The sequence below is a fragment of the Chenopodium album genome, chromosome 23, assembly GCF_948465745.1.
Source record: "Chenopodium album chromosome 23, dcCheAlbu1.1, whole genome shotgun sequence".
Taxonomy (NCBI): Eukaryota; Viridiplantae; Streptophyta; class Magnoliopsida; order Caryophyllales; family Amaranthaceae; genus Chenopodium; species Chenopodium album.
This window is the reverse complement of record NC_137856.1, coordinates 10,833,318-10,851,671: the sequence shown is the minus strand read 5'-3', so window position 1 is coordinate 10,851,671 and position 18,354 is coordinate 10,833,318. Positions and strand designations below refer to the sequence as shown.

The 18,354-nt window shown below is 33.4% G+C and overlaps 2 protein-coding genes across 2 annotated transcripts in view; both read left to right on the top strand.

Annotated features, from left to right (window-relative positions):
• The first annotated feature begins 8,604 nt into the window (after window positions 1-8,604).
• LOC145609461 (putative N-acetyl-gamma-glutamyl-phosphate reductase, chloroplastic) overlaps window positions 8,605-18,354 on the top strand; it is a 63,971-nt gene continuing 54,221 nt past the window's right edge. The window contains exon 1 of the mRNA XM_081664940.1: window positions 8,605-8,757. The gene's annotated coding sequence lies outside the window, so the exon portion shown is untranslated. The remainder of the gene's footprint in view (window positions 8,758-18,354) is intronic.
• Window positions 10,346-13,772, top strand: LOC145607016 (uncharacterized). Its single transcript, XM_081662806.1, has 7 exons — window positions 10,346-10,629; window positions 10,723-10,792; window positions 10,884-11,057; window positions 12,300-12,355; window positions 12,483-12,558; window positions 12,609-12,703; window positions 13,535-13,772. The coding sequence occupies exons 1-7, from the start codon at window positions 10,346-10,348 to the stop codon at window positions 13,770-13,772; spliced, it is 993 nt and encodes a 330-aa protein (XP_081518932.1).

Here is an 18,354-nt window from a genome sequence, read left to right as displayed (position 1 = left end):
TAAAGGAACTGACATTTTAGTTGTGTAAATATATGTAGATGATATTATTTTTGGTGCAACTACTGAAACTTTGGTGAAGTATTTTGTTGACCTTATGAGTGGTGAGTTCGAGATGAGCATGATGGGTGAGCTAAACTTTTTTCTTGGATTCCAAATTAAGCAAACTGAGAAAGGAATAATGATTCACCAGCAAAAGTATGTGAAGGAACTCATAAAGAAATATATGATGGAAAGTTCCAAAACTATAAGAACACCTATGGGAACCAACATCAGACTAGATGAAGACACAACTGGAACTTGTATAGATCAAAAGATGTATAGAGGTATGATATGTTCCTTATTATATCTAACTGCTAGTAGACTTGACATATAGTTTAATGTAGGCTTATGTGTGAGGTTCCAAGCCAATCCAAAGGAATCTCATCTCAAGGCAGTCAAGAGGATACTTAGGTACCTCAAAGGAACTGATGATTTATGTCTTGACTATCCAAGAAATGAATCAATCGATTTAGTTGGATACACAGATGCTGACTATGCAGGTTATCTAGTGAATAGAAAGAGCACATCAGGTATGACTTAATTTCTTGGACCATGCTTAGTTTCTTGGGGTTCCAAGAAACAGAATACAGTTGCTTTGTCCACATCAGAAGCTGAATATATAGCTGCTGCAGCTTGCTGCTCACAAATGTTGTGGATGAAACAATAAATATGTGATTTTGGTTTAAAATTTGAATGTGTTCCAATTTATTGTGACAATACTAGTGCTATATGTATTTCAAAAGATCCAGTGCAACACTCTAAGGTTAAGCACATTAGACACCACTTTCTAAAAGATAATGTGGAAAAAGGCTATATTAAGTTGGAATTTTGTCCTACTGATAATCAAATTGCTGATATTCTAACTAAGCCTTTGAGCAGAGAAAGCTTTGAGAACATGAGACTGAACTTGGGATGATCAAGCTGAATTGATTGCAACTGAAGTTCCTAGATATGGCATTGTCAATTACAAGATCAATTAGAAGAATAAAACATCTATCACAACTTTGGTGTGATAAACATAACGGGAATGTCACCGTTGGTAAATTCTTGGAGGTGTAGGGAATATTTCAAGCATTATAACCCCAAGCTTGAACCCCACTGTGATCATACACTTAAGTATGGTGGCGTTCCAAAGGGAAGAAAGCTAGAGCAAAAGAGTCGCCAACAAGTTTTAGGAACTTGTAAACCAATCACGAGGTGAAGGTTACACCCGTTAAACGATCCAGGATATCGTTAATTCCATAAGGTCTTGAACCAAACAGGGTTTGAGGATGAGGGTACGAATCTAATCTACAAAAGAAAGGGCTCGCCCTATAAAATAGGCCTCTACTTTATTCTACTCGTATTCATGCGCGCTTTTTGACTAACATGCAAACATTATATTAACCCTAAACCTATTTATCTATGTTGGTTGAAATTTGATGCACAAATAAATCTATTATTGGCGATCACTTGAATTAAAATCATATTAGCCTAAACCAAATTATTAATTATCTTATTAAGCGTGATTTCAAGTACAAATTTCCTTTAAACAAGCATAAAAGACGTGATCAACCAATAACAATAATATAAATATCAAGCAACATAATCATAATAATAATAACAATAAAAATCATGTCAATAATAAAGCTTAATAATATTAGCAAGATCCTAGGCATGATACTAACAAGATTAATAACAAATCCTAGCATGTCAATAAACAATAAAGATCAAAGCTTTAAACCTAACATGGTACTAACATGCTACTAGAAATAATAAAAGGCATCCTAAACATGATACTAGAAAGCAATAAATAACATCCTAACATGATGCTAGGAATTAAACAATCATAAACATGCTTTCTACATTGCGATAAAATAGAGAGTAAGCTAATCTACTTACTTTGAAGCCTCGTACCTCTTTCTAATAACAAAATACACAAGTTAGTAAACTTCAATGAAAATAATAAAGAATTGAATAATTAAATCAAATGAATCAAATTAAATAAAGTTTAAACTAGATTTGGACCAAACCCTCAGAAAATTATAAACCTTGCACGTCTAGGGCGAAGGCAACTTTAAACTTGGCTAGATGATGCTAAATCTTGTGTATGCGAAATTGTGTTTGCAAAAGGGTTGGTTTAGAAAGAGAGAGAGAGAGAAATCAAGTAAGCCTTGATGAGAGTTGATGAATAAAAACAGAGGTCGAGGACCCTATTTATAAGGAAAATAGTCCGGAAATTGACAGAATTTGATAAGGAATAAAACTACACGTTGTCGCCAGAAATACACTCTGTCGCGAGGCGACAGCCTGGCTTTCACGCGCTTTCTACGCGGAATCCGATCTTTAACCAAATTTGATCTACGGAATCCGTACAGAAGCTAAAAACGTATAATTAAAAAATAATAATATTTTATTCCAAATAAAAATCCATCTTAAAATAATTATTAATCCTAACTCTATTAGAATTTAAAAGAACCTTCTAGAGACTTCTAGAAAATTATAATTAATCCCAATAATTTTAGGAATAATAATTAACATTGGGCCCTCCTCTAGATCATTGGGTCGTATGTAAATAATGAACCGGGCCCAGTTTAATATTTTGGCCATAACTTCCTCAATATTCATCGGAATTAGGCTTATAATATATCGTTGGAAATGTCTTTTTGAGCCCTATCCAATTACACTATTATTGGACCCTTATCATGGACCAATCTAAACTGGATTGTCTATTTTTTAATAAAATAATGTTGTTTTCATAAACAGAGAGAAGAGAATTTTTAATAAAACTAAACCGCAACACTTTAACTTTCCACACTTTCACCTTATTCGATTATGGTTCGACGTGAAAGGCATTCATCACTGGGTTTGGTTTTGGGGAGACACAAATGGGTGTCTACAGGAGGTGAGTGCAATTAACACTTATTTAAACTGTACATATTATTCAAGGCAATGTAGACATGTATGTGACTTGTTCCATGAACTTAAGTTTTCAAAAAAATTTATTTTCTTTTCGAGAAGATTTATCTTCTGGAATTATCTTTTATTAAATGAAGTGTGAAAATATAAAGTCTTGAATTGAAAATTCCATCCAGATTAATTTTCAAAAATTAGATAAAATTCATTGTTCCTAAATCTATCTCTTCAACTTCAATACACCGCCTCAAATATTTACCCCCCTTATAAATACTTACCCAACCAACTCCACTAACTTTCAGTCACATCAAATTAAATCCCTTGAACTCTCTCAACCACAAATTTTCTACAGCTAAACCACAATCAACCATGGCCGATGAAAATCCTAAGACTCAAGAAGAGCAATCACCCACCAGATCTCCTAGCCCATAACCTATTAACCAAGAAATTCCTGTAGAGCTACTCAAGTCCACCTCAGAACCGAAAAATACCAAGCCAAAAGCCCTTGAGGAAACTGCAACTTCCTCTACTGGAAGTTTACCCAACGTCCTTAATCGAATTGGCTTATGGAAGAAGAGGAAAGCCGAAAAATCGGGAAAATCGCTGGAAGAGCAAATTCTTGAAATCGATATGATGTCGAAAGAGGACGAACCTAAAGAAGGGAAAGATAATTCTGAGGGGGAAGAAGATGAGAAAGCTCTGGGAAAACAAGCTGACAAGTATGTTGTAGGCTATAAAATTGATGATGCATGGTGTAGTAAGGTGAATTTCGAATTTTAAGATCTGCTTAAGTTTTAGGGTTGGGATTTTATGTTTACTGTTAAAGCAAAAAATTACTTGTATCCTCTGGCTTTGGATGAATTCTGTAAGGAATGTGAATTTGAAGATGGTGTGTGTTATAGCAAAGTTTATAGTGTTGATGTTGAGTTTGATGCTACTAGATTAGGGTCTCTGCTGCAAGTTCCATGTGAGGGGTTTGATACTTATAAGAAAGGGGTTGTGACTATAAAAGTGGCAGGGCACACTAAAACTGAAATTATCAATTACTTGGGTGGTAAAAAGGATGCGAGTTTCATGAATCACAATGATCTTTCTCCGTTGCACAAATTGCTGTTTAATTTTGGTAAAGAAGTCCTTGGTTCCAAGGACATAAAAGAAAAATGAATTGTGCTACTTAGATATGGCCTTAATCTTTTGCATGTCAAAAAGAATTAAAATCAATTTCCCAGCAATTATGATCCAACACCTAGAGCATTGCATAGAGAAGGAAATAAAAGTAGGATTTGCTGCGATTCTTGCTTTGGTGTTTGAAGATTTGGGTGTGCAATTGAAGGATTTTTATGGGCACATGAGGGAGAAAGGAGAAAATGTGATCAATGAAACCTCTCTGAGAGGATTAAGTCTTGTTGTAGTGAGGGGGAAGTGTGTGAAATATGAAGCTGCTCAAAAGAAGGATAAGGGGAAGGAAGAGGCCAGGATTCACAGCTGAGAGGTCCTGTTAGGAAGAGTAGAAGGCTCTCAGTTGGAACTCAGGCTATGACAAGTGCTACTGATCCCCTGGAGTTAAGAGAAGGTGAAGGAGGAGCTGATGAGTTGGTAACTAATTTGTCTAATAGACTTATGCAGGTTGAAGGACAGCTCATAGACATGGTAGGGAAGATGAAGGCAATGGAGAGGAGCAATGCCTCTCAAGTTAAGGAGTTCCAGAAAGCCATCTCAAGCCTGGAAGAAAATTTGAAGAAATCTCAAGAAGACAACAAGGCAGATCTTGAGCAAATCTTGAAAGCGCTTGATGTCTGATCACCCTTGCAACCTATCCCAGCCATCCTTAGCTTAATCTATTTTCTGTTGGCTTTTGGAACAATGGTCTGTTTTCGTTGGATGTTTTTGAAATTTATTTGCTTTTGAATATTTTGGAACTTGGTTTGTAATATTTTTAAGTACTCTGGATGGTTGGTTTTGTTAAATGCTATGGAACTTTGTCTATATATGCATGCATTGTTGCGAATAAACAGGAAAATTTGTGTTAAAGTACTAGCTTAAGAGAGCTAGCCAGCGCTGCTTCCAGCTTCCCACATTCAATGAATTGCCTGTGGGGCTGTGAGTAGATGAATAAAACTTTGAAAAGTCAGGTTTTTTATAATGCCAAAAGGGGGAAAAGCAGGAGCAAACTTGGTAGGCTGATGTTGTTCTAGTTCCAATTAAGTAAGTAACAAAGGTTGTTCTCTTCTCTAAATTTTCTCTCTGTTTGTTTTTCATTCTGTTATTTCATTTTATTCTGTTTCTTTAATTAGCCTATATGAAAAAAAAATGTAGATTAATGAAAAATTAACCTTTTATTCCTTTACTTGTTATCCTCAAGAGTTTGCTCAGTTTGTCATCATCAAAAAGGGGGAAATTGTTAACCCTTATGAGGTTTTGATGATGATGTTAAGAATTGAGCAAACTTCCCCTTAATAAGGATTTTCTAGTGTTGTGATATTTGCAAGTTCAGTAAGCGTTGAGGGCTTAAGTAGGAGCTAAGACAAAGGAACTTTAGAAGATCCATGAAGACAAGTAAAAGACAGAAGAAGAGTTCTAGAGATGGAACTTCCCGAAGTTTCTCAACAGGAACTTCAAAAAGGGTTGTAACGACCTGGTTCCGGTGTAATGTTGGGACAAGCCTCAACAACCAAGGATCAGTACAAAGATCAAGATATCAATCGAAAAAGATGGAATTCATAACTTATAGTTGTATAAAAGATAAGTTTGTTTTGTAGGTTGATGTAAACATGTTAATGGTTGTTATGCATGGAACTTATTAGAAATCAGATTGAGCTTGGCAAACTAATCAATTCGTAAAAGATAATTATAAGTTTTATGAAAAAGTATTTATTTGATTTTATCCTTTAAAATCTGGTTTAACTCTGTTTTATCTTTTTCATAAAATTCTATCTTTTAACCAAAACGAATTTGAGAGATTATTGATTTCAGTTTTAAAGAAGATAAGATCAGAATTCTGTTTGGTTTATCTTGTTTGCGAAAACCCTAGTTTGTGAGCTGAGAAACTTCTTTAAATATAGAAGTAATTCAGTGAAGCAAAATGAGACTTTAAAGCGTGAAAACCACTTAGTGCTTAAGAGTAAGTTTGCCAAAGGTTTAAGCTTTATCATTTTGATTTCGGGTTTCATGTGTAGCTTTCCATTTATGTGTTAGAGTGTGTCTTTGTGTTGTAATTGGTTTTGGGGTGAGATTGTGAATTCTCTTAAATTCACGCTTTTGTATGAGTTTGAATTCTCTAAAATTCGAGTGGTAGCTACGAGTGCACAGTGAGTGAAAGGAACCTGAGAGGTATCTTGGGTCACCTAGGAAGTATCCTAGGTAAAGGGAGAAAAGGGTCCTAGGAGGTGTCTTAGGTCTAGTAGGAGGTGTCCTATCATAGAGTCAAGTGTCTGTGGTGGAACTTGCAAAGCAAAGCTAGGTCTGTGTAATAGGTTGTACTAGAGTTGCCTATTATAGTGGAATTTGTTTATAAGTCCCAATAGGGCCGAGGTCTTACTTCCAGTTAGGCACTGGATGGTTTCCTCGTAAAACTTGTTGTGTGCTTTAAATTCCTTTACGGTTTAATTGTTTATTTCCGCTTAAGTTCCGCGATTGGAACCTACTACTATTCACCCTCCCCCCCCCCCCCCTCTCGTAGTAGTTCATCTAAACTAACAACTCTTAATCACCCTCTTCTGGGTTTTCTTACGTCTTCCCCTGTGTTACCCCCCCATGATCGATCCCAACACTTAGCAACTTCTCAAGACTTCTTACTAGAGTCTCACTTGGTCTCCTTCTTACACGACTAAACCACCTTAAGCGACTTTCCTTCATTATCTAGTACTCAATCGATGTAACCCTTTGTAGACACCTAAAAATGTTTACCCAAAACCAAACCCAATGATGAACAACCTTTCACCGCCATTATTGGTCGAGTAAAGTATTTACTCTTTAGAGTGCTTAAATCCATATTCAATCAAATACATTTCATAAACCAACCCAATTCTTTGCCCATTACCCAAAACCATAACTTATTTTCCTCTTTTCGTGTCCCATCACAAAACCAAGCTAAAGTGCTCTTGTGACCCTATAATTTTGATCCAAATATTAGTTGGTTGGATAGTTCTTTAAATAATCTTTCCAACGATATATCATAAGCCCAATTCTGATTTAAAATGAAGAAGATATGAACAAAACACTAAACTCGGCCCAAAACCGACGCCCTTTTACTAAAACTGCCATATCTTAGCCTATTTTGACCTGATTTTAATTGGGTTGGAAAGTTGAATTGAAGAATTCCAATCATATATTATGTGCTTTATTCCGAGTTACGGATCAAAAATTATCGAAGTTTTAAAAACGCGTAAAAATTGGAATTTACTGCACACCGTCAAAAATACCGTGTCGCGGCAAATTGTGACGAGTCATGGCAAAGGCCAGCGTGGCGCGACCATGGGAGTTATAATGTAGTGTTTCATGGTCTGTTGTAAAGCGAGGGGGTAATAATGTAGTACACAAATTGACTCACTTTCAACTATGGGAGTTTGGCCAATGGGTGTGGAGTAATGTAATCTCTCCTCGCATTTTGGAAATTTAGTTGATTTAGATGGTTTTTTTTTTTTAAAAGGTATTAAAGTTGTAACTTCCAAAGTTATTCATTAACAATTTTCGTTTTACACATAACACTAATTAACTCATACAATTAAATAAGTGAATTCTACACTTGCTAGTCTGCAACAGTATTTATAATAAAATGTAGGTGACCGTCAACTGATGTTAAAATCGCAAATGTAACACTATCTATACAATTGCATAGTTCACACTTCACACGACACTATTAGTTTGCCATAATGGCCATGACAAAACAGTCATCTAACCACATTTCTTTGAGGAAAACTCATCCTAAACACATGATAAATTGTGATTGACTTATGTTACCATACTTTCCTTTCATTTGTTGTAAACTCAGTTTAATTAATCTAAATTTAGTCGTTTTCAAATTTTAAAAAATAAACAAAAAAACTTACAAACAATTCATACAAGGCTTTTTTTTTTTTTTTTTTTTTTAACTAGACAAATTATACAAGCTTTGGTGTGTGATGATAATCCCTACCTTATAAAAAGTACAAGATTATTCTTATGAATAGTGTTATGCCTGTTATACACTTCAAAATGTGTATTTACATATATACCCTCATTGATATGTCTAGTTTTTTTTTTAAATGAATAGTGTTTGAATAATTATACCATTTAAAATATTTATTTACTTATTTACTCTCATTATGATTATTACCTCTTCTTTTTTAACTCTTAAGATTAATGAGTGGACATTAATACCCCTAAATATATTTATTTATATATTTTATTTCATTATGTTGTCAATCATTAAAATTGTGAAGTAAGGTTAAACCGAAAGAGATTTTGGATATGACTAGTTATGACAAGCGCATTGCGCGAATCAGCTACCCTAATATTTGGGAAAAGGAAGTGTAAATTTAAACTCATACTCTACATTTCATACTTAGTTTTAGTCTAAACCCTTTAAAAATGTGCGCTATTGCATAATTGTACTCTAAACCCTTTAAGTCTTAGGTTATGGGGCTCATTTGCCACATTTCATTTATTTATTATTATATAATCATCCCAAAATAGCTTATTGTTTCTTCATCGGGTCATTAGGGATCCATAGAATTGCTCTCTCTCAGATTAGTAGATATCCATTGAAGCGCACTCAACGTTCTCCATTGAAGCGCAGTTGGCGTGAATCTAGTTCTTGTATCCGCCATTGAAGCAACTTCTGAGGTAAGTTGTTTGTATTTGTTATCATCATATCAAATATCTCTGAAATTATGAGTAATATCGATAATTGAATCAAATATCCCTGAATCAAATTTGGTTGCTAATGTATTGCACAACACTTTAATTGAATCAAATATCAGAGCTCTTTTCCCTCCTTCCCTGCCTCAGGGACGGGCCTGCCTCCATTGAGTTCTGGGTACTGCTGTGCTAAATGCTAATAAAAAATCTACTTGCTTTTTCCTATTTGGAATTATGCCCACCACCTGTTCGATGAAATGACAGTACAATTGGAAGATGAATTGGCTATTAGATTAAGACTAATTATGGGTTCTGATTTTATATAATAGAATAGGAAGATGGTAAACAAAAGTTTAGAATACTTTTGGAAGGAAGGTGGAGGGAAGTAACAAAGATCTTGGGACTATCCATGATGTTAGTTAAAACCGAGAAACATAATTCATTGAAGCAACTTCTGAGGTAAGTTGTTTGTATTTGTTATCATCATATCATATCATATCAAATCTCTTTAATTATGAGTAATATCGATAATTAAATCAAATATCCCTATAATTATGAATCAAATTTGGTTGCTAATGTATTGCACAACACTTTAATGTTAGGATTTAACTATGAAATCAGACCTCTTTTCCCTCCTGCCCTGCCTCAGGGACGGGCCTGTTGGTCATTGACTCAAATATAGTTGCTAATGTGTTGCAGAACCTTTAAATGTTAGAATTGAATCAAATGTGCCTTTTCAACCTAAAATTATGCAATTTTTTGAGCTAATTTGATTATTGAATCAAAATTAGTTGCTAATGTGTTGCTGAACCTTTAAGGGTTTGTTTGGATAGGAAGAAATGGAGGGAAAGGAAGAGAAGGGAAAGGGAGGGGGAGGGGGGCTAAATCCATTGTTTGGATAACAATTTGAGGGGATGGATATGAAGGAAAATTTTTTCATTAATTGTTAATGAATAAAATCTTTCCACATTTGAAAGGATTTGGAAGGAAAACATATTATACAAACTGACTTCATCAATATGATGTATTCAACTACAGTATTTATCTCTCTTTACTGCTCTCCAGAATTATTTTTCCCCCAAATTCTAGGTTTGGCATCCCTATTTCATCAATTTCAATTTCTTTCAATCTTTAATAATCTCGAATTTGTTCTTCAATTAGTAATTATGTTGAATGTTTGCTGCAAATTCTGAAATTCAACCTCGATTCTGCATTTTTTCAATTGCGAAAACCTAATTGTCGAGGTTCTCGTCAATTTCAATCTCTTGCTCAAGCTGTTTGTGTGAATCAATTCATCAATTGCAACTTACAAAAATATGTTGTAGTTATGTATTAACACAGATTTTTCGTGTTTCTCATTCTAATGTAATTGATTTTCATTAATTTTTTGGTTTTTTTTTTTTATTATTTATTTGTATTCTGAAATGATGCAGCAAATTGGTGAATGGAGTTACACTGCTATCCCTTCCCTTCTTTTCTCTTCTATCCAAACAAGCTGTAAATGTTAGGATCGAATTATGAAATTTGTTTGTTTGTTTGTTGCTTTGAAGGTTATTACTTCTGACAATACATAATGGATGAGATTGCTAAGGCTGTGGAGGAAGTTAAGAAACAGTGGTCTGAAACAAGTTTTCAGACTCAAGGACATATAAAGGCGATAGAAGATTATGACAGTTCTAGAGAAATGAGTGGAGAGAAGAATTCGCTTCCTCGATTGAACGGTTTGGCGCAGGATGGGCTTGCTATGCTTAACTCGTTGCAACTCAAGCTTGATACATTGGCTCCTCAGCTTCCAACCTATGACGAGGTTCAGTCTGCCCAAGCTCTTCTTGAGAACTGGAAGCAACAATCTCAAAGGTAAAGGAAAAGGAAAAGGAATATAATATAATTTTATTTTATTTGTTTTTCAATGTTGGGGTTTACAATTTGAGCATTGTTTCTATTATGTAGCTTGCGAATTGCTTTGAGGAATGCTAATTTGCAAGCGAAGGTGAACAGCAGGAAAACTGCTCAGAAAGAGGTAATTAAGTCAATCTTAGTTAATTTGTTTATGGTTTCTTTATTTGTGACCTTCATAATGGTACACTTTGCTGCTTAGTGAATACTTTAAGAAGAGTGTACGAGAAAAGGTCATCCTTCAGAGATCTTTGATTACCTTTGTAGCCTATTATAGAGTTGTTGGCTTTGTTCTGAATGATAATCTTTTGCTTGCTGTTACTCAAAAACCGCTCTATGTATACCTTTTGCTGTCATCTCCATCCAAGACAGCTACTGGAATTTGTTCTGTATGTCATAAACAGTGTTCTTGCTAGAGAGATCCATTGATCATAACTTGTTTGTTTGCTCTTTTCGTTAACTTATGTATAGGGCCATACCCTTAGGATTTATTCAATGATAATTAAATATTTGCAATTCCTTTTGCTTTTAAATGAGATTTTGGGTTTATTGACTATAAAGGACATCATTGGCCCATATGAACATATGATATGAGCTATTCCAAGAGATTATTGAATCTCGCTTTGTTGCTTAACTTGTTTTTAAGATGAATGGATAAATGCCTATTATGGAGTTCTATCATATTTCAATATTTCTAGCATTCACTTGTTGAGTTGAAGGCTTAAACACATGAGCAAGGGTTAGAAATATTCAGTGTTTCGTAATATTTAGCATGAGTATTGATCTTAATATTTAGAGAAGGAATTGCATATTGGGAAAAGAATGTAGGAAACTGATAGGACCTTAAACCTGATGAAGTGAGGCTGATGACAAGCATAACTGTGTTGAAATGGGAGTTGAATTTGTTGAACCAACAACAAAACCCAATATTCTGTTCCTATGGTTTTCATGGCTGGTACTGTGAAGTGGGTAAGATTCTACAGAGGTACTATATAATTTTGAACATGATTTAAGAACAAGTTGATGAAAAAGAGGAAATGATTAAACTACCTCTTATCTATATTGAATGGAAAGCTTGTGTAGGTTCACTTTCCATCGATCTTCAAGTTTCATCCATGGACTTTGTTTCCCCCAGCCCCAGGTCTCCATTATATTCTTCTATTTTTACACCCTACAAGTTGGCAATAATTTTTCTTTGTTTTTATAACTTCATAGCTACTGTGCTAATGAACTGATTATTATTATCTTTGAAATTCATACTTGAGTTGAATAATAAAAGGGAGGAATTTTGTACTGGTATTACTAGAATTTAGGAACTTCATGATTACTGGAATGAGATTCTTCTTTGAGGAAAGTAGAATATCATTTATTGTCATTATTTCTAATTATAAGTGATATGTTTAGGGGTATATATAGAGGATAAATAAGAATATTAATTCTATTACAAATTTACAATCAAGAATCAACAATTTTGGGCTTTGTTAGGATCCTAGGTTTTTTCATGCTCTCTGCTGTTCAAACTTTAAATACCCCAAATATTCATTGTTAGTTTTAAAGAATCTTCAATTACTGCTTTTATAAATTCTTATGTATAAGATTTTGTCTCACTGTGGCCAATCTGTTGATTTCAGAGGGAACTTCTTCTAGGCGGTGGTAGCGAGTCTACTGCGCGTAGACGCAATTTACAGTATGTGCTATGCTTCGTTAGTTCGTTACTGTGAATATGACAGTGAGATATATCTGTACATTCTCTTTTTATCATACCATAGTATGGAAATTTAGCTAAGTAATGATTGCATTCTATTGTATATAAGGACAAAGGCCGGGATGACGTCTACAGCTGAAAGCATTACTGAGAGCCTTCGTCGTAGTCTCCAAATTATGGCTCAGGTCTGTCTAGTATTTGGATAATGTTTGGTTATTATACATTATATGTCAAGGTAATATTAATTGAAGAACTCACATTGTTCCTTTACTCTTGTCTTTCTCTAAGCATAGGAGTTGGACAGAAGTACAAGTACATTAATGACTTTTGGTATGTTGATTCATCCCTATTTTCCTCCCCTTTTCTTCCCCCTGGACTACAGTTTTCTTCTTTTGTAACGTCTCTTGTACTTCCTTCTAACTTTGCCAATTATTAGATGCCCAGCATATATGGGTCACCTGTGTCCTGTAAAGGAGGTGTGAAAAGTCTTGAGATGTTTTATTTAATTGATTTGGCTTTTATAGATGTCATTGTCTTATTTCCTTATAATACTCTTCTGTTTGGTTAGCTGTTTTAAATGATCTGATTTTCATGAACAAAACCCAAAGGTTATTATTAAAACACTTGTGCCCTTGTTAAGGAAAAGAGCAAGCAGTTCTAAAATTAAGTTCCACTTTGGTTTATTGGAAATTGTTTCCCATACAATGATATATTGCTGATCTACTACTAAATGGGTTTGCAGTATTTCGATTTCCTGCTGAGTTTTCAACGGGAAAGCCTATGAGTTTTGCTAGCAGATTGCAATATGATATTGCTCTAAGAGATCAAACATGACTGTGAAATTGCTGGACTAGGATAATGATATGTTGCTTATTTGAGGTTAATTAGATGTCCTTTTTATAGGCTAGGATATGGGTAAGCTGCTAATATGAGGCTAATTAGATGTCTTAACCTGTAGAGGAATCGACTGGAACATTGAAGAAAGCTGAAAGTGAATACAAAGGACATCGATCATTGTTAATGCGAACACGTAACCTACTTTCCACGATGCAGCGCCAAGACCTTATAGACCGGTATACAAGTTCTTTCTGCCCTTTACTTTCTTTGCCATTTATATTGAACTATCTGGAATTTGAAAAGAACATCTTTTTCTCTTTGCAGTGTCCTAATTTTTGCAGGGCTCCTCATCTTCTCTCTAGTTGTTCTCTATGTTGTTTCAAAGCGTATCGGAATATTGAAACTGCAGAGAGTAGTTATTGCATCCTTAAAAGCAGGTATGTATCGAGGAGCTGGTGCTGGACAACCAGCGGCAGATGGACTCAATGTTGTACAGCATGATAATGTACCTCCAACAATTGGAGCAAACCCCGCTCAAAATGTCTTGCGTGATGAACTTTGAATACGTTGTTATTTTGTTCTTCTTTTAAATATTAGGAAAATTTGTAAATTACCACCCAAATACTAGACTTGTTTTGAAATTACCATTTGTTAATTTTTTTTTATTTTATTTTATCATCCCTTAAATCTAAAAATTACTCAGATTCCCACCTTTTTTCAAAGTTCTAGTGGATTTTCCGTCCATGGGCCCCCCTAATTTTTCTCTTTAAAACCAATCTCCCAACTTCAATTCACATTTCGTTTACCAAATTTCACTATAATTGGGTTAAATGGGTAGAATTGGGGTTTTTATGAAATTAGGGTTCATGCGTTAATTGAATTGGAGATTTTCTTAAATTTGGGTTCCGATTTTAATTGAATTGGGGATTCTTTGAAATCAGGGTTCCTACTTCAATTAAATTTGGAGTTGTTATGAAATAAGGATTCCTTCCTCTTTCCTTGGCTTGAAATGTTTCCGTTGAGTGTGGCTCCTTCCTCTGCCTCCCATGGTGGTTTCAGGTAAGAAGTAGGAGAAAGTGAAGCAGGAAAATGAAAAAGAGAGGTTTTGCGGTGATGCAGTAAAAAATGGAAATGGAGGTGGGCTCACAAACGGAAAATCCACTTGAATTTTGAATCTGAGTAATTTTTTAATTTAAGGGGTGATAAAATAAAAATAAAAAATTGAAGGGTGGTAATTTCAAAACAGGTCTTTTATTTGGGTACAAATTTTCCTTAATGTTATACAAAGTATAAATTTACAATTTGTAAAGGGAAATTCTTTTTTATAGCCATTCGTTTATCACTTTTATATATACTATATTAGTGTGTGGATTCTATTTACAGCATTGAATTTACATGCTGTCTTGTGAGACAGGAATTTTAAAATGTTATTACTTCGTATTACTCTATCTTGATTCTACAGTATTAAACAAAAACATAAGCATGATCTGGAATTGGATTTGCTATGTTCTGCAAAAATACGACGGCTACTGAATTTTTGTTTGATTCATACGTAGATAATGGATAAGTTTTTGTACATACCCTGATAGTGGAAAGTAATTTTGACACCCTTTATTGATTTTGGCACACCCTTATGTGAGAAAAGTATAGAAAACTGTGCTCTCATGTGCTAAAATCAGTTAAGGGTGTGCCAAAATCATTTCCCCTTGATTGTCGGTTTTACACATAAAGTGACATAATGTGACTTTCTATAAGATTTTTTTTTTTTTAAAACAACATAATGCATTTAATTAAAAACTTTCTACTAGTATAAGATACCGATAAGTAAATACTGTGTAGTACCATTAATTGGTGTAATTGTATCATGATATTTTTTTTTTTTAATTATACAAATAAAGTTATGAATGGTACATTATATGATTGTATACAACACAATATATTGCTTTTTTTTTTTCGTTTTTTTGATAAGTAATGTTTTTATTGCTACAACTAAAAAAGTTATCCTTTACAACCTAAAGCATTAAAGCTATTTAAAAAAAACTAGTTACAATCCATCATAACATCCAGCCAAAACATAAAAATTAACAAATGTTGAAGTATATCCCACCAAGTAATACATGTAAGAGTCCCACATTGGTTGAAGAAGAAAGAGTTAAACACTTTATAAGGCTAAGGGGCTACTCCTCTTATTGCCATATGGTTTTGGGATGGAACCTCCTTGGACTTGTAAAGTGGACTCTCTCTCTTAGTTTGCGGGTGCGGCCCAAGCCCGCGTTTAACATGGTATCAGAGCCAGGCCCACGGTTTGGGACCTCTAATGGCTTGTGGATATTGTCAGGCCCAAGTTTGGGACCTTTAATGGCATTTAGTATTCTGGGCCAAATTGAATTGGATCAAGTGATCCTTGAGTTTAAATGAAAATTTTACACTACACCCCGGTGTAGCTTCTGCTACCTACACCCCCCTCCCCAAGTGACGTCATTTTGCACATATAATATTTCAAAACTGAACATATTTTATTAATAGTTGTAAATGAACATACAATTATTTATAATTGAACATTTAATTAAAGAGCATTATTATAGATGAAAAATGTATAAAATTTATAATTTTGTACTTGTTATTGAAAGTTTTTGAAGGTAGCAGACACTCCTTATTGTAATTGTAAGAATCATTTCCATGAAAACTACAACATAACACACACTCTTATTGAAATTCCTTATTAAATTTGTTAAAATAACTAGTTCATGATATAATTGGGTGCTTTAATTAGTAGTATAAAAATGAACTTTTAAGTATATGCACATATTCATTTTAAAATTAATGCATTTACTTGTTGATCATGAATAAGAACGAAAATGAACATTTATCAATACATAAATTAACATTTATCATCTATTAAAGTGTGAATGACGTTATACTAACATATAAATGAATATTTTACAAAATGAAAATGAACATTCATAAAAATAAAAAAATTAAAGAAACAATAATAAAAAAAAAATAACTACGAACTATAATATTAGTTGTTCTTCTCTGAAACGGTTTCCTTCGCTCTGCAAACAAAACTGAAGAATGTACAGATTTAATTTAGTAGTTCTTCAATAAAAATTGCTAAGATTATAGTATAATACTTACATTGATTTACATTACTATATATGTAAATGAACATTATGAATTTCATATATGATCAAAAGATTTCATAGTATGCATAAGTCAGTTTCTCAACTCACATGAATGAATATTTATGCTTTTCATAAATGTGCATAACGTATCATAAAAATGAACATTTTTTATTTTGGCATATAAAGTCAAATATAAACTCAAATAGATTCAAATATACAAATGAACATTTATAATTCAGTATATGTTCATATATTACCTCGGAATTGTAAAAATGTTAACATCTATACCATAAGTTTTAATATCTTTTAAAAGTTCTTGATCTACAATAGGAGATTTTTACAATGACTATGTAGTAATATATAAATAAATATTTGTATTAATCATTTATTAACATGTGAACGATTGTATACTAATATATAAATGAACATTTATCAAAATGAAAATGAACATTTATTTCAATTTTTCTACCCTTGACTGAAGAGGTACATCATCATCTTCATCGTCTTTGTTTTATTTAATAAATTGTTAATGTTTTAATTGATTTGTTAATTTTCAGTAAAATCTTACTACAATCGCAATAATATGAACAAAAATTAGGGTTCATACATAAAATTGAACAAAATTGATAAAAAATGAACAAAAATTAGGGTACATACATTTCTTCAGAATTTGTCACTGATTTACTCGTCTCTGAATTGTTCTTCTCCAAAGTCGTACTAAAATTGCAAAAAATTGAACAAAAATTAGGTTTCACATATAAATTCGCTCTATAATTTTCATCGCAAGAAAATGAACAAAATTACTTACTCTTTGGACACATTTTGCTCCGTTTTTCCAGATTCATCTTGCATGTTCTTCTCTAAAGTGTTTTTTTCTAAAATCACTCTACAATCACAAGAAAATGAACCAAAATTAGGCTTCATACAAAAAATTGTACTAAAATCGCAAGTAAATGAACAAAATTACTTACTCTTTATCAAAATGTTGCTGCAATTGTTTAATTTCATCTCGAATATCAAACATTTGAAGCAATTTTGTAGTGTTTTGAAGCAATTTTGCAATAATTTGAAGCGAATTTCGTCCGATTCGATGGTGTGATGAGAGAGAAACTCTAGAGAAATGAAGAAGATGGTTTTTAGAGAGAAAATGATTTGAAATGGATTTTTTTTTTTTTTAATATATATATATGTGGGGTAGGGGAAGTTATTCCTAATTTACTGTAGTTTGTGGGGGTAGGGGAAACTTGCAAAACGGCGCCGTTAGATGGGGGTGTAGGTTGTGGTACCTACACTAGGGTCTAGTGTATACCAATTAGAGTTTAAAGGGACCTTACATGTGAGGGGGAGTGTTGAAGTATATCCCACCAAGTAACACATGTAAGAGTCCCACATTGGTTGAAGAAAAAAGAGTTAAACACTTTATAAGGCTAAGGGGCTACTCCTCTTATTGCCATATGGTTTTGGGATGGAACCTCCTTGGACTTGTAAAGTGGACTCTCTCTCTTGGTTTGCGGGTGCGGCCCAGACCCGTGTTTAACAACAAATGCAATGTTTTTCAGTTTTCATCTTTATCCTCTTCATCATTTTTATAAATTAATATAATTATTGCTCCAAATAATAATAAAAAAAAAAAGTCACACTATACATCCTAAATATTTCAAGCTATAAAAAAGCTACTTACAATCCATCCTAACTTTTTTTTTAAAAAATAATAATAAATAAATAATAATAATAATAATAATTAAAAAAAAAATAAATCAAAACAAAAACAAAAACAAAATATTACATAGTATTGTCTTGAAAATGATCAACCCATGCATAATCCTCTTGCCTCCATTTCTCCTTTTCCACATTCTTATGTCGCAAACATGCCAACAGACGAGTGATCCAAACAACAACATTCTACATTGTTCCTTGCCTTCAATGACGCATCTAAGAGTTTAATATAAATCCGGTGAGATCTTTAAAGCCTTTTTGCAAATTAACACAACTTTAGATTCCTACTACAAAAAATGAAAA